This window comes from Lipotes vexillifer, unplaced genomic scaffold (genome assembly GCF_000442215.2).
Source record: "Lipotes vexillifer unplaced genomic scaffold, Lipotes_vexillifer_v1.1 scaffold1783, whole genome shotgun sequence".
Lineage (NCBI taxonomy): Eukaryota > Metazoa > Chordata > Mammalia > Artiodactyla > Lipotidae > Lipotes > Lipotes vexillifer.
In genome coordinates this window covers 123711-140116 of record NW_006777435.1, presented here as the reverse complement: position 1 = coordinate 140116, position 16406 = coordinate 123711, and the positions used below count along the sequence as shown (strand labels likewise).

Sequence of the window (16406 nt, the reverse complement as noted above, 5' to 3'; positions counted from 1 at the left end):
CTTTCCCTAAGGTATAATTTTTGTGAAGTGATAATCTAGTCACAGGGTTCAAAATTGAGATGATACAGAAGGCTGTGAAGGCTCCTCCCATCCGCTGCCCCCCTACCCCCAGCCACTCACCTTCTGTTCCTGCGGTGTCCCTGTGGAGATATTCTGTACATAAAAACATGCTTAGGGCTTCCCTTTTGGCGCAGTGGTTGAGAGTCCGCCTGCCGATGCAGGGGACGCGGATTTGTGCCCCGGTTCGGGAGGATCCCACATGCCACGGAGCGGCTGGGCCCGTGAGCCATGGCCACGGGGCCTGCGCGTCCGGAGCCTGTGCTCCGCAGCAGGAGGGGCCACAACGGTGAGAGGCCCGCGTACCGCAAAAAAACAAAAAAAACATGCTTATACTTATCCTTTTCCTTTTTCTTATAATTTTAACTTAAGCAGAAGTGTTCTGTATATTCCACACTGCACGTTGCTTGACAAGGTGGAGGGCATTCCATAGCAACACGTGATGCGCTGCTCTTTTTTTTTTTTTGGCCACACCAAGTGGCTTGTGGGATCCTAGTTCCCCAACCAGGGATTGAGCCCAGCCCAGCAGTGGAAGCGCAGAGTCCTAACCACTGGACTGCCAGGGAAGTCCCATGCTCTTTCTGCGTTGTGGTCCCTCTAGTGGATGGCTTCTGTTTCTGCGACCAGTCCCCTAATGCTGGGCGTTTGCCTGTTTGTGTCCCACGTGGACGCAGTCTTCATGTGCCCTTTCACCACCCTGGCCAAGGAGACCACCTGCCCCCTCTGGCTGCTGAGCACGCGCCAGTGATGTTTTGTGGGGCCCAGGGTCTCAGTTCAGGGAGTCTAGCAACAAACCTTGGATGAGGGCCTGAGTGGCCAGCTTGGTTAGCATCAGCAGAAAGGGAGTCGGGCCAGGATGCTCTTGGTAGCCCAGCCAGCACATCCTGCACACGGTCTCGTGTGGGGCCCACTCACCTCATTGAGTCTTTCCAGCACTCGACAGTCGCCAAACCCTGCTGGGCCTTCAGTTCAAAGAGGTGGGCCACAGGGGGATGGACACCTCTGCAGCCTGGGAACGGAGGCCATCGCAGCCCTCTGTTCTGGGTGTCCCCGTGAGTTGGGGTGGTGCCCTCATCCTCTGGGAAGACCCGTCCCCTCTCCAGGTGAGGGGCTGTACTGACCAGAGCCTCCCCTCCAAGGCAGCCTGGGCTGGTTCTGATGCAGCCAGAGTTCTTAGCACAACCCTATCCTGAAGCAGAAGCTGATGGAGGGAGACGATCAGCTGCTTGGTTAAGTAATTCCCAGTAGATTTTATCAAGTATCAGTGATTGAATTCGACTGTTGAAAAGTTCTATGATCAAACTTGCTGGCTTCTTAGCTGTGAAGCACCTTGTGAGGCCAGGTCTTTACCATCCAGGCAGGTCATACATCCCACACCAGCGCCATGGCATCTGGCCGTGTCTGCTGCTCCTTCCTAAAATGTCCACCCGTGGCCTCCATGGTGTCTGGGAGACCTTGCTTTGCTGACCAGGAGTTGTGCTGGGGAAGCCCAGGGGCTGTCTGCTCTGCAGCCTTCTGCCTCTGAGAGTGAGAAGTGCTGTTTAGAGGTGTTGTGGGCGTCCCCAAGAGCACCCTCAGGCTTAACGATTCCCTAGAAGGACTCAGAATTAGTAGAGCTGTTATACGCACGGTTGTGGTTTGTTACAGCAAAAGGATGCAGATTAAAATCCTCAAGGGAGACAGGCTGGTGGGCAGAGTCCAGGAGAGCAAGCACAGCTTCCCGTTGTCCCCTCTCTGTGGAGTTGTGTGCGCAGCCTGCACTCCCCCCACTGTGACGTGTGACATCTAGGAGGCACAGCTGCCCTCCTGGCTGACTAGAGTCTCCAGCCCCTCCAGAGGTCACGCTGTGTGGCTCAAGGCCCCCCACCCTGTAAACCACATTGCTGGTGCAGACTGTCAGGCTGACCTGAGGACTCAGGGAAGCAAAGTCACTCTTCAGGCTAATACGAGGGCAAGGAGCCAGACAAGGCCTTTCTCGGGAACACACGGTGTGAGCGGCCCCGGGCAGCCTGCACATGCAGCGAGGGGCACCAGCCTTTGCCCTTGGTGGTTCTCTTGCCACCTAAGACCACTCTACACTGCCACTCCTGCCAGCACGGAGCCCCGCATTCAAGCATGTTCCCCGCCAGCTCCTGCATCCCTGCTGGTGCGTATGTGTGTCATGCACCCTGGGAAGGGGAGCGACATTGATGGGGGTAACTCTCAAGTTTCTAGATTCAGCGTATCGACTCCAGATCGACCTCTGCCTGCTGGTTGTTCAAAACCAGAGTTTAATCACAATCAGGACGAGACACTTAGTGCTGGCACCTTCCCCTCCAGAGCTCAGGCGGGACTCAGGTTGGGGTGGGGGCTGTGCCATCCCCAAGTGCTGGCTGAGGATTTACAGAGAGCCTGCCTCTGCGGGTGACAGGGAGCTACAGAAGGTGCAATGCCATCACGTCTCATCCTCCCTAGGAACTCGTGCGCCAGCGAGGGGCCTTGGAGCGCACAGAGAAGATGGTGGACAAGATGGAGCAGGATCTGAAGACCAGCCAGAAGCACATCAACAGCATCAAGAGTGTGTTTGGAGGGCTCGTCAATTACTTCAGATCCAAACCCTCAGAGACCCCACCTGCGCTGAATGGCACCCTTGCCCCCCAGCCCAGCAGCAGGTGAGTGGTGCCCGTCTGGCCAGAGCAAAGCAGCAGAGGGGGGTTTAGTGCGGGTGGCCAAGGCTTTCAGGACACTTCTCATGCCTTAAAGGGACCAAAGGACCCTGAAAGTTACTCACTGGGAGGGATTTGTCTTCAGACATTTTGAAACAAGAAGCATTCTCCACTGCTCTTGATTGTGTGATGTGACCGCTCTTCAGTCTGCAAACTCTGCGTGAATTGGGTCTCCATAAATTACTGCTCCTGGTAATTTGAAAGAGAGAATGTTCACTCTAATCAGTATAAATGTGACTCACTTGACAGAATTTTTGCTTTAAAAAGTTTTCATGTCCAGCTTCCTCATATCTAATTCAAGTTGCCCATTAATTATCATTTTAAAATCAGAGATTATTTTCTTCAAAATTTTTGGCTAGAGGTATAATAAAATCGTACTGCAATTTTGGCTGGCATATAAATGCCTTGTGTTCAAATGTAAAATAATTCAGTTTCTGCTAAAACATGATTGTTGCTCATATGTCAGATTATTGTATCTGTCTTTTATTATAAAGACAATATCATCATATTACAGAAAATATACACCTTACCTACCGTAACACAAAGAATGTAGGTTGCTCCCCTTATTCAGTGTTTTCATAATTGCAGTTAGAATATTCACTGGGCTTTGTATCTTGGTCAGAAGAGGCATTTGATTTTTCTCACTTGGGCACTGTTAGAAAAGACTGCACTGTCACAGGTGCTTTTCCTTTCTAAAAGTTTTCTTCTTCTCGTAACTTTTATCCAAAGGTTGAAAGAAGCCATAAGTACAAGTAAAGACCAGGAGGCACAGTACCAGGCCAGCCACCCAAACCTCAGGAAGCTCAATGACTCAGGTCAGTGCTCCCGCCCACACCCGGGTTCTGCGGGGACACCTTGCACTGGGTAGGGGCGTCGGGGGCCTCAGTGCCTCTCTCAGGGAGTAGGGGGTGTGCGTTATGGCGGGTTCAGCCCTGCTTCCCCATGGAGGGAGGGATAAGGGAGTGGGAGCCTGGCCTGTATAGCTCTGAGATCTTTAGGCAGGGAAACACCTATGCTGAGTAGGATATGACCCCTCAGACATCCACGGCTTAATCCCCAGGCCCCAGGAATATGTCAGGTCACATGGCAAAAGGGGAATCGTGGTCACAGAGGGAAGTACAGTTGTTGATCGGCTGACTTGAGGTGGGGAGATTATCCTGGGTTTTCCGGTTGGACCCAGTGAAATCGCAAAGGTCCTTTCCAAGTGGGAAGGAGGCAGAGGAGAGAGTGATGGAGTGAGAGGTTTGAAGGTGCTGGGCAGCTGGCTCTCAGGTGGAGGAGGGGCCGCTGCTAAGGATTGACCTCCAGGGGCTGGAAGGGGCCGGGAATCGGATTCTCCCTAAGTGCCTCCAGGGGAACCAACCCCACTGACACCTGTGTCTGAGGCCAGGGAGACCCAGGTTGGACGTCTGACCTCCAGAACCGAAGGATGGTTTGTGGTATTTTGTTGCAGCGACAGAAGGAGGCTAATGTAGCCCCCGAGCCCCAGTGGGCGCAGAAGCGGCCGTGTGGACAAGGAGTGTGAGATAGGAGGTGTTTTGTGTCAGATCGTCCCATTAATATCAAATGATGGGCCCAGAAACATCCCTCATCTGGAAAGGAATCAAGGCCTCCTGGGGGCTCTGTCGACCCCTAGAGAGCCAGGCACATTGGAAGTAACCAGATGCTTCCTGTGCCGCTTGCGGGCACAGCTGAGGGGAGGCCTGGTGGAGGAGGGCCCGGAGGTTCATCTGGGAAGGCGAAAGCCACGGAGGAAGTGGGAGAAGACCATGCGCTGAGGGGCTTCCGTAGGCCATGCTGAAGGAGAGACCCCAAGTCTAGAAAGAGATGGTCCCCAGAAGACATAACCTGGGTGACAGGGCTTTTCTGTGTGCATTTGGAAACTGAGGTTCAGAGAAGATTTCTGGGGCCAAATGTGCATCATTTAACGTTTCTTTTTCCGGAGCCTGTGTGGGTTTGCGTGGTGGCTGCTCCAACTGCCATACCATTACGTGCATGAATCTCTTTCCTGAGCTCGATGGTCCGTGGCTGACCACGTGACCCATAGGCTGGGGTTCTTTGATCTCCAAGGGGCTGCCCTCAGGAAGCGTCTCCCTCCTGCCCCTTCCCGGTCCCCCGCCTGCCTCTCTCGGTGGCCTCAGAACCAACCGCCTTAGTCCTTCCACCCGTTTTCCAGATTAAGATGAGTTTTGTGAAGCGGTATTTCAAGTGTCAGTTAACCGTCCTCCCGGTGTTTCTTTGTCAACTCAGACTCCATCCCTGGAGGGGCCGATTCTGCCATGAGCTCCGAGGCTTACCCAATGAACCCGCACCTGCGCACCTGTCACCAGAGGATTGACAGCAACCTCGGTAACACCAGGGCACTGCCAACAGCGCCACGGCTTGCGTGCGCCGGGGCCCCCCATTGTCCACCCCTGCACACACACAAACATGCACACGCGCGCTTGCGCGTGTGCAACATCCCAGCCCCTCACCCTCTCTGGGGTCTGCCCGCTTGTCTCCGTCCCCACTTCTTGTCTGGGAGGTGACAGCGACAGGGTCAGGGTCTGGGGACTACCCTGTGCAGCCTGGGCTCTGCCCACCCCCCTCACCACCCGGCCATGCCACCATGCTTCCTCCATGTGCCCTGGGCTCGGGCAGGGTAAGGTGAGCAAAACTGGAAGGCTCGCGGGAGGTGGCCAAGCAGGTCAGGCATACATGGGGCCAGCAGCACGTTGGCCACATGGCCAGGCACTCTGCTTCCTGGGCCTCGGGCTCCAGGGCGCCCTGTTGTAACCACATACCTGCTGGCTTCTCTGGTGTCTCCCTAACCAGTCTCCAGAAACACAGGAGAAGTTCAGTTTTGTCCCTACTTTACACCCAGGGCCCAGAAGGCGAGAATGGAGAGAGAAGGGGGTTATTTGCAGTCGGGTGGAGGAGTTGGCCCCTCAGCAGCCCCCTCTCACCTTTGCTCCCTGCGTGTGAACCTCCCCCATGGCCACCCAGGTCACGTGTCAACCCTCCTCCCCCTTAGGGGATGGCAAAGAAGGTGAGACAGAAAGGAATGTTTCCCCTGCTCTCTCCTCCCAGGGTACACGGGCCCCCAGCTCTCCCAGGGCAGTGCCCACTCCAGCAGCCCGGGCCACTGGTACAGACAACACGTGAGGCAGACCCACATCCTTTGTTTAACCTTCATTTAACCTTTGTTTCTCAGCACATAGACTCATTGTAGAAAACTGAAGTTAGGCAAGTGCCCTAAGGAAACCAACACCCAAATTCCACCGTCCAGCAGTGACAACTGCTTTGGTGTCATTCCTTCTGTTTCTCCACCCTGAACCCCAACTGCTCTCTGCCCTCGGAGCCCAGGGGCACCCTGGAGGTCACTGCTTGCTTGTCCTCTGGACTCGGCCCTGGAGCCGAAGGCATCAGGCAGAGGGTAAATCTGCCAGGCCTGACTCCAGAGAAACACAGGCACTGGCGGGCCCCCCGTCCTCCCCACCAAAGGTTTCCCCACCAAGAAAGGCTGGCACTGGTGCCTGCTGGGGGGAAGACCTATGCAGGAGGCGAGATTCAGGAATGCAGGGAGTGCAGCAGGAAGAAGACCAAGGACAGCCTACCCCAGAGGCTGAGGGTGTGCATTGGGACGGCAGGGTGAGCGGGACACAGAGCAGCGCAGGGGACCCCAGCACGGCCGTCCATGGGCCCTGCTGATGGGGCCGCACCACTGCCCCGGGCAGGTCCCTCTGCCTCCTGGACACCCGGCCCTGCTGGCGGTCCCTTGCCAAGGGGCCCTCCCTGATCCAGCTTCTCACCCCAATGCAGCTCCTTGTGGGTCCCAAGCCGTCCCAGCTGCTGGCAGCTCCCTGAGACCTGGGTGGCCTTACAGCTGTCAGTGTCCATGGGACACAGGGGCACAGGCTTTCTTTTCTTTTCTTTTCTTTTCGTTGTTTTTGTTGCATTGGGTCTTTGTTGCTGCACACCGGCTTTCTCTAGTTGCGGAGAGCGGGGGCTACTTTTTTTTTTTTTTTTTTTTTTTTTTGCGGTACACGGGCCTCTCACTGCTGTGGCCCCTCCCGCTGCGGAGCACAGGCTCCAGATGCGCAGGCCCAGCGGCTATGGCCCACGGGCCCAGCTGCTCCACGGCACGCGGGATCCTCCCGGACCGGGGCACGAACCCGCATCCCCTGCATCGGCAGGCAGACTCCCAACCACTGCGCCACCAGGGAAGCCCCGGGGGCTACTCTTTGTTGTGGTGCACAGGCTTCTCATTGCGGTGGCTTCTCTTGTTGCAGAGCACAGGCTGTAGGCATGCAGGCTTCAGTAGTTGTGGCATGCGGGCTCAGTAGTTGCGGCACATGGGCTTAGTTGCTCTGTGGCATGTGGGATCTTCCCGGACCAGGAATCGAACCCGTATCCCCTGCATTGGCAGGTAGATTCTTAACCACTGCGCCACTAGGGAAGTCCCAGGAAGACCATTTCTAAAAAATCTGATTCTGCCTAGATTTATGGTGCCATTGCCAACTATTTGTGTATTTTGACCTTTTTCACTTAATGTTTTATCTTTAACTTAGTGAAAAGGCTTACAAAGCACCACCTCTTCTGTTTTCCCCCAGCTCTTTCCATAAAAGGGCAGAAAGCAGCTCTGGGTGTGACCCCATCCCCACACCCTGTGCACATGCACACACGCATTCAGGGTACACACATGCACACACACACACACACACAGGGAAGGGGCTTTATATTCATCTGGACAGAGTCAGTCACGTCACGACTCCCCTCTGCGGCCTGCACGGCCCCATCAGGGGACCCCGGGCCCCTTGGCTGGTCTCCTCCCCACTCATGGTCAGTTCTTTCTTTGTCACTGTGCTAAGGAAGCCCTTCACATACTCGAGGCTGACCATGTCCTTATAGAATTTATTCCTCTTAAAAATGAATTGAGATTGATTTTTACAACTTTTTTAAAAGAAGGGAAATACTTATTATAAAGACTGGAAAAGCCTGAGGTGTATCTCAGATGTGTTTCCGAATGGGGATCTTCCTCTTTGCCACTCTGGACCTGTGCTTGGCCCAGCTTTAGGGAGCTGGGGATGTAAGGTTCAAAGGCAGCTAAAAGGTGTGTGGCTCTATATGAATTTCTGAAATAAACACCGTGTACTAACAGTGGGTGTTCTGGTGGGTGGCAGGGAGGAGTGGCTTTCCTGTTAAGTGCTACTGCTTTCTCTTCACTTGCACATGCTTTGGAGCATGTAACCAACGCCCTGGCATCTGGCCTGTCTTCCAGGAAGGAGGGGTCAGTGACCGCAGTGCTGCCGAGCCCATGGGGGGAGCATCTGGGGACGCAGGTCCCGATGCTATGACTTGGCTCAGGCCCGTGTGTGCTCTCCTGTCCCGCAGATGAGCTGTCCGTGGGCCTGGGCCGGCTGAAGGACATCGCCCTGGGGATGCAGACAGAGATTGAGGAGCAGGATGACATTCTTGACCGCCTCACAACCAAAGTGGACAAGTTAGACGTCAACATCAAGAGCACAGAGAGGAAAGTTCGGCAGCTTTGAAGACGGAGGCGGATTTCCACTCCATCGTGATGAAAAGATTTGAAAGGTCTTCTTTTAAACGCCCAAGAAATTTCAGTTATTACTTTAGAATGTGATTTCACATGTGTTTGCAAATGTTGTAACAGAGTGGGTCTCAAAAGAGGTTTTGTTGTAGAGAAAGCGTGTGCCCCACTTCTCTGAGGGCCCTGACTGGAGGTGTGCGGGCAGAGTGGTGGTCATGCCGGCCTCTGCTTCCGTCTGCTGTGCTTCTCGTCCCTAGGCCTCCGCGAGGTAGAGCGTTGAGGGCCATGTGACCCGTGTTTGTGGGCATCCTTCTCCCCCCCACCCCCACGAGCACATTGTGATGCTCTGAGCCCCTTGGCAGGCATTTGATTTTAGTAGGAGGGGGTTCAGACCAGCCCTGCTCACTGTAACATCTGGAAGCACATAGGGAGCTGGGTGAGCCCCGCTGCCCCTGCACAGGGTAAGGAACACGTTCTGCCCTGGCTGGAGGCTCCCTGGCCAGCTGGCTGAGGCCTGCAGAGCGTGAGAGAGGAGCATCACACAGACGTGCTCCACCAAGCTCCCTGCCCTCAGGTCACCTGGACCAGGCCCCCCATCCAAACATGTTTACTCGGTGCCTGGGGTCCCCGGGCCCATTCAGGATTCCCACCCACTCTTCTGCGCTGCTGGCAACATGCCTTGACCCATCACTTGATTCTCTGGCCCCAGTTTTAGGACTGGAGCTCCACTAATGACACTGACTGTGCACAGAAGGATATGGCTTTAAAAAAAGCCCAGACGTTATCATTCTACCTGGCCTAGCTTGTTCTCTCTTCATTTTACAAAAAAAGGAGAATCATTTAAAAGTACTAATTAAAATTGATTTCTGTACTTAAAGGAATTTCTTTACGTTGGTACCTCCAACGTAGGTATTGAAGCCACGAGGTCCTAGTCTTTTTAAAAGCAAATAAATTATTTTGAAGATGGTGAAAGGGACTGATTTTAATAAGACAGATTAGGTTGGAAACCTTAAAATCACAGAGCCTTTCACCCTGAAACCTGGCCCTGGCACACTGACCTTCACTTTGGTTCAATAGAATATAAACAAAGTCCCTTAAAGCAAAGGAACGTTTTTAAGGGGCAGCAACAATGCAACAGCGTTTATGTAGCAATTTAGATATAAAAGTTCCATCCCATAATGCCTGACTTTCCTAAAAACACTGACAGCCTCCGTGGGCAGACACATCTTTCTGTCATGTTCCAGCCGCCCTGCGAGTCTGACCCACATCACTGGGAATGTCACAGGGCGTGCGGATGCCATGGAAGGTAATCAGACCCACATCTGCTTATCACGAGCCCATCATGGTGGTTCTCCTGGTAACTGGAAAAAGGAAGAATTTTACATGTCCACCCGGCCCACACTGAACGAGTTCATAGGGCCTCCAGCAAAAAGGCTGCTCCGAAGCATGACACCAGGATGCAGGGCAGCCTGGGGGTGCCCGTCCACCCGGCATGTTCCTGGGTTTTCCTCCCTGACGCCTTCCTCAATGGGTGTCATGATAACTGTTCCTGCTCCTTGTCCTCGGGCATAGACACATGGAGATTAGTCAGCACGCCTAGACCTGAGCTTCTCCGTTCAAATAAATACAGACAAAGGCCACTGCCAAACACTGTCTGCAGCCCTCCTCTCACATAATGGGGTTAGTGATTTAACCAATTTGAAGCAAAGTAGCACCTTATTTTGTGTCTTTTGTTGGATTGATGAAGCCGATCACCACCACCCCCTTTTTTACCCCAAGCTGTGGAGGGAGAGTTGCCGTCACTCTTCTAGAAACGTTTCCCTCGCACATGTCTCCCCGTATATTTGGTTCTGTTCTTGTTCAGATCCCTCATTCTAAAGCCTGGGCCAAGGGCCTGTCTCATCCTCGTGCTGGGCAGCATCTCTGCCGGGTGCCCACCTGCTCCCGCACCCACTGAGGGCCAGTGGCTGCTGCTTCACACAGCAGAGCCGCTCACACTCTCAGAGAACAAAGCAGGACCAGAGGAGCCTCCAGGACCTGCGTGTGGTGACTGTGAGCAGAGGAAAACTCTGCCCTCTGGACGCACATGTCAGGCAGACATGGGGGTGCCCGGCCGGGGTTGTCCTTCTTGCCACGTGGGGTCCAGAAGACAGATCTGGAATTCCATGGTCAACCTGGAAACAAACTGTGCCTTCCAAAAAGTGGCTTTTCTAACTCAAGGTTGGTTACATGTTAAGTGTGCTCCTAACTTAACAATAAGCGCGTTCTCCTTCGGAGGAACTTTCTAACGTAGTGATTTGTAGTTAACAGTGGCAGGTTGCCTCGTGGATGTCTTTTTTTGCGTTATATAGGAAAGGAGACCTGAGTTTACCTCAGGTGGCAAGAATGGAAGTACATAAGTGCATTTTTTATTTTTTTTTTGCGGTACGCCGGCCTCTCACTGTTGTGAGAGCACAGGCTCCGGACGCGCAGGCTCCGGACGCGCAGGCTCAGCGGCCATGGCTCATGGGCCCAGCCGCTCCGCGGCATGTGGGATCCTCCCGGACCGGGGCACAAACCCGCATCCCCTGCATCGGCAGGCGGACTCTCAACCACGGCGCCACCAGGGAAGCCCACATAAGTGCATTTTAATTTCTCTTTCTTTAACTTCTTTTTGTGAATATGTGATTTTAAGTGTATACCACACCAATTTAGTAAAAATCTTATACTTTGCCTACATAGGCCTTTTCTGCAGAATTTTTTAAGTTACCAATGTAGTTAAGCGACTTCAGCTCTGATGGGTGAAATGTGTACAAAACGATGAGCAAGTCACTAAAAGTGCACATGGGAGGAGGGGCTTCTGCTCAGAGTGTGTGTCAGAGCAGCTCTTGTACTTCATGCCTTCAACTCAACAAATGACCATATTCCTTAAAATAAAATGTGAAGTTGTTTTTTAATCAAACTTTGCCTCCTGTGAGGTCCTTTTCAAAGAGCTGATGTGGGGCAGGGGGGAACCCTCCTTGTTGAGTCCTCAGGTGTTTGGTTCTGGCTGCCGCGTCTCATGCTTCTTGAAAGCCTGTCAACCCATCTGTTCTGCCTCCCGGCCCCTCTGCAACGCTGTCCAGCTCAGGGCTTGGCACACACTCAAGGTCCAGAGATTGGATGTTTTAGGCTCACAGGCCAGACAGTATCTTCACATCATCTTCCCTGTGTCCATCCCTAATGACCTCACTTTAAGTTAATTACCTCTGTAAAGACCCTGTCTCCAAATGTCACGGTCAAGGTTCTGGGGGTTTAGGGCTTCAACATATTAATGTGGAGGGGGGTGGCAGGGACCTGGCATCTGACAGCCTTTATCTTCTTGGTGGGAACAGAGAGAGAGGACGGTAGAGGTGGATCATCAGGGAAGGGCTGTCAAAGGCCCAGCTGAGATGGGGACTCAGAAGGACCCTAGTAATTAACACCTTTTATAGACTTTTTTAAATAGTGGGGTTTCCAGCCCTGGAGTCACCAGGTGCTTTCGTGGCTGGAGTTCAAGAGCAGGCCTCCTGCCTGGGGCTGCCAGCAGAGCCGAAGAAGGCGAGTGAGAAGCCAGAGCTCTGGCCTGAGGCCTCGGGAGAGGGTCTGGCTCCTTGATCGGATCACCAGGCTGAAGTGTGGGCGCTGGCCCTGGAGCTTGGAGCAGAGGATGACGGACACGGATCCTTGCACTTTAGTGCCTCGGATTCTCCCAGAAGAATTCTCCTGAAGTCTAGGCAGGACCCGACTTGAAAGTAGGCCAAGAGTCAGGAGTGAAGCAAGTCGCATGAATGTGCACAACACTGCTTCCCCCACAGAGGCGGCTTTTAGGGCTTTGGACCCACAGAGGCCAGAGACAAACCTCAAACCAGGGGCACCTCCAGGCCATTTAGAAATTAAGTCAAAATCAAGTTCTGCTAGGGTTTGATTGACATTTTTTTTAACATTTTACTTTGAAGTTTCAGTTCTTGGAGACAGGCTGGTGCTAATCATGCCACCCCACCACTTAAAAACCTGCTCTGGGGCTTCCCTGGTGGCGCAGTGGTTGAGAGTCTGCCTACTGATGCAGGGGACGCGGGTTCGTGCCCCGGTCCGGGAGGATCCCACATGCCGCGGAGCGGCTGGGCCCGTGAGCCATGGCTGCTGAGCCTGTGCATCCGGAGCCTGTGCTCCGCAACGGGAGAGGCCACAACAGTGAGAGGCCCGCGTACCGCAAAAAAAAAAAAAAAAAAGACAACAAATAAAAAGTGTTGGTGAGGATGTGGAGAAAAGGGGAGACCCCTGTGCGTGGTTGGTGGGAATGTGAACTGGTGTAGCCACTGTGGAAAACAGTGTGGAGGTTCCTAAAAAAGTTAAAAATAGAACTATCATATGATCCAGCAATTCTACTTCTGGGTATTTATCCAAAGGAAACGAAATCACTATCTTGAAAAGGTGTCTGAACTCCAATGTTCACTGCAGCACTATTTACAATAGCCAAGATGTGGAAGCAATCTAAGTATCCATCGACAGATGAATGGAAAAAGAAGATATGAGATACACACGCACCCGAATATTATTCACCCATAAAAAAGAAGGAAACCCTGCCATTTACAATAAAATGGATGGAACGTGAAGGCATTATGCTAAGTAAAATAAGTCAGAGAAAGACAAATACTGTATGATCTCATTTATATGTGAAATCTAAGAAAAACAAAAACAGGTTCTTCCCTGGCAGTCCAGTGTTTAGAACTCAGTGCTTCCACTGCACGGGGCACAGTCGATCCCTCATAGGGGAACTGAGATCTTGCAAGTCACGTGGCAGAGCCAAAACAAATGAATAAATAACAAAATAAAATAAAAACAGAGAGCAGAGTGGTGGCTGCCAGAGGTGGGGAATGGGGGTGGGTGAAATGGGTGAAGGTGGTCATAAGGCACAAACTTCCAGTTATAAATAAGTTCTAGGGATGTAATGGGCAGCATGGCAACTGTACTTAACAACACTGGATTGTGTATTTGTATGCTGCATACTTGAAATTCGCTGAGAGTATAAATCTTAAAAGTTCTCATCACAAGAAAAAAAATGGGGGGAGAGGGATATTTGGGAGTAGGGGATAAAAAAATTCGAAAGAAAATTGAAACTTATATGAGGTGACGTCTGTTAACCAAATTTATCATGATGAAGGGAGCTCAGCTCGGTGCTCTGTGATGACCTAGATGTGTGGGATGGGGCAGGTGGAGGGAGGTCCAGGAGGCAGGGGATATAGGTATACATATAACTGATTCACTTCATTGTACAACAGAAACTAACACAACATTGTAAAGCAATTACATGCCAATAAAAATAAGTAAAAATAAATTTTAAAAATTTATCACAGTGATCATTTCACTATATATACATATATTGAAACATGTTGTACACCTGAAACTATTACAAGGTTATGTGTCAATTATGCCTCAATTAAACTGGGGAGGGGGAGTGAAATTCTCACTACCACTGCAAAGCCCCTTCCCTCCCTGCAGGAAGGCTATTGGAGAAGCCAGGTTAAAATCAGAAGATCTCTTGGTGCTTAGTCCTCCGTAGACTGAGCACCACCAGGCAGGGCTGTGTGGTTTTCACCTTTGCACGCCCCCAGCTCCCAGAAGATGCTTAGCACACATGGGCCAAGTGTATTCACCCCCTAAAAGTCCATTATCTCGGGATCTTAGAAAGGGCTTCTTTCCTGAATTCCGGTAAGGGGCAGTTTTAGTCTGGTTTTCTTGAATATCTACCCAGAAGTCATTTTTCTTCTTCCTGATGCCAAAGCCCCAGTCTTGTTCAGTGCAAGTCAGGCAAGGGTGGCCCACTCTTGCCTGGTCGCTTTAAGAATGAGAATGTGACCCAATGGGTCATGGGTCAGGGATGGGAAGGGGAATCTCTCTGGAGGTTTCCAGAGGAAGTGCTCTTTGCTCTTAAAAAGGGATACAAAGGAACAACAGTCCTTCCTCCACTGGGCCTCGTCTTGACTGGATTGGGTGAGGCCTGGGGTAATTGCAGCCACCTAGCCACCAGCCAGAAGATGAAGCCAAAATCTGAAGGTATTTAGACCAAGAAAATCAGAGGAGGACTTCCCTGGTGGCACAGTGGTTAAGAATCCACCTGCCAATGCAGAGGACACAGGTTCGAGCCCTGGTCTGGGAAGATCCCACATGCTGCAGAGCAACTAAGCCCATGAGCCACAACTACTGAGCCCATGTGCCACAAATACTGAAGCCTGCTGCACCTAGAGCCCATGCTCCACAACAAGAAGCCACCGCAACAAAGAGTAGCCCCTGCTCGCTGCAACAGAGAAAGCCCGCGTGCAGCAATGAAGACCCAACACAGTCAAAAATAGATAAATAAAATAAATAAATTTATTTTAAGAAAAAGAAGAAAGAAAATCAGAGAAGCAGACCCAGGGTCTGGACATCCTGGTTCTTGAGCTGCCTGACTACAGCCCTTGTGTTATGGGGAATGACAGATACCCTTACTGCTTTGACTATTTTGAATTAGGGTTTCTAATCATCACAGCAGAAAGCTGGCTTAGAAAACATGGTTATATCATGGGTCCATGGTGAGTAAATTCTCCTAAGGTCACTGAGTCATTCTAGAGCTGCAGGAATGGAGCCATCTGATTGCCTAATTGCAGGAGGGTTGAACCCTAAGCTGAGTCATCACTGCTTTTTAATAGGATTTGCACTGGGAATTAAGAGGATCCTAGGTGATCTGGAGGGTTAAACAAAAACGAAGTCTTCATTTTCAGAAGCCAAGATGTTCAGAGGAACTGCTATTATGATGGGTAGGAAACTGAAATGTGTAAAGAGGGACCTGAGTAGGAAAAAAAAGTGTTCATGCGCACAGGCTCCAGACGCGCAGGCTCAACGGCCATGGCTCATGGGCCCAGCCACTCCGCGGCATGTGGGATCTTCCCGGACCGGGGTGTGAACCCGTGTCCCTTGCATCGGCAGGCGGACTCTCAACCACTGCCCCACCAGGGAAGCCCCAGGCTAGCTTTTGAAGGTTTCATTTTGTGTGAGGAAAGGGATTGAAGTTTTCTGTCCACCACCTACGTCATTGAAAGGATGTTCCCTGGGAATTCCCTGGTGGTCCAGTGGTTAGGACTCTGCACTCTCACTGCCAAGGGCCCAGGTTCAATCCCCGGTTGGGGAACTAAAATCCCACATACAAGCCTCGAGGTGCAGCCAAAAAAATAATAATAAAAAAAAACTTCAAATAAAATTAAAAAATAAAAGGATGTTCCCGTATAGAGATGAGAGCACAAAGAAAAGCTATTTTAAGAAACTTCGTCCCTCAAATAGAGGTGGTAATCCCAGGATGTGATGCAAGACTCTCGCAGCAGGTAAGCCAGAGTCCTAGTTTTTTTCAGGCAAAAATCTCTAGTTCTGGCTCTCACTATTACAGAATGGCCACCCTGCCTCCCGTAATGGGACCTAAGTATGGCATAAATGGTATATTATGGATTGAAAGTTATCTTAGAATGAGAATCAAATTACTACTATTACTTAAAAGGCAGGGTTTCAGCTGCAGGACAAGTCAATCACCATTGTCCTACTCATTGTGGAAGGGAAAAGGTATTTCTCTCAGATGGAAAGTCAAAACTGAGCAGGAAATCTCCAGGAAGTACAAATCAGGCTGCACATTAGAATTAGCTAGGGGCTTCAGAAAATTCTGACATATGAAAAGATTCTCAACCTCACTCCTAATAAGAGAAATGCAAAATTAAACTCTGAACATTTTTTCCACCTATCAGGTTGCAAGAATCTGAAAGTTGGGCATATAATTACACCAATATCCGGTTCTCCTCTACTTCTGAGAATATGGAGAGAATGCAATTCCTGCTCTCTCTTCATTTAGGCTTGTCATGTGACTCATCCTCATCCGTAAAATGCAAGCAGAATTAACCTACTTCCTCTGGGATGAAACATTTAATAGCTGGTGCTATTCAGCTAAAGAGACTCTCCAGTTCTGCTCCCCAATTCAACAATAGTGAGAAGTTCAAGTGTTGTACTTGGTGTAGCCTCGGGACCGTGGTGCTTCCACCAGCATGGATTGCTGAGTTGATGCTCAGAGGAACATGCCCTGCCTATGACTAAGT

The 16406-nt window shown here is 51.3% G+C and overlaps 1 protein-coding gene and 1 non-coding gene across 2 annotated transcripts in view; both read left to right on the top strand.

Moving 5' to 3' along the window:
• Positions 1-8293, top strand: part of SNAP29 (synaptosome associated protein 29) — an 11033-nt gene extending 2740 nt beyond the window's left edge. Inside the window, exons 3-6 of the mRNA XM_007451005.1 lie at positions 2512-2708; positions 3492-3577; positions 5013-5111; positions 8136-8293. Of these exons, the coding sequence (XP_007451067.1) occupies positions 2512-2708; positions 3492-3577; positions 5013-5111; positions 8136-8293 (540 nt within the window). The remainder of the gene's footprint in view (positions 1-2511; positions 2709-3491; positions 3578-5012; positions 5112-8135) is intronic.
• A 7094-nt stretch (positions 8294-15387) lies between these two features.
• Positions 15388-15460, top strand: TRNAE-CUC (transfer RNA glutamic acid (anticodon CUC)). Its single transcript has one exon. It is a non-coding gene; the product is annotated as a tRNA-Glu (tRNA).
• The last annotated feature ends 946 nt before the right edge of the window (positions 15461-16406 follow it).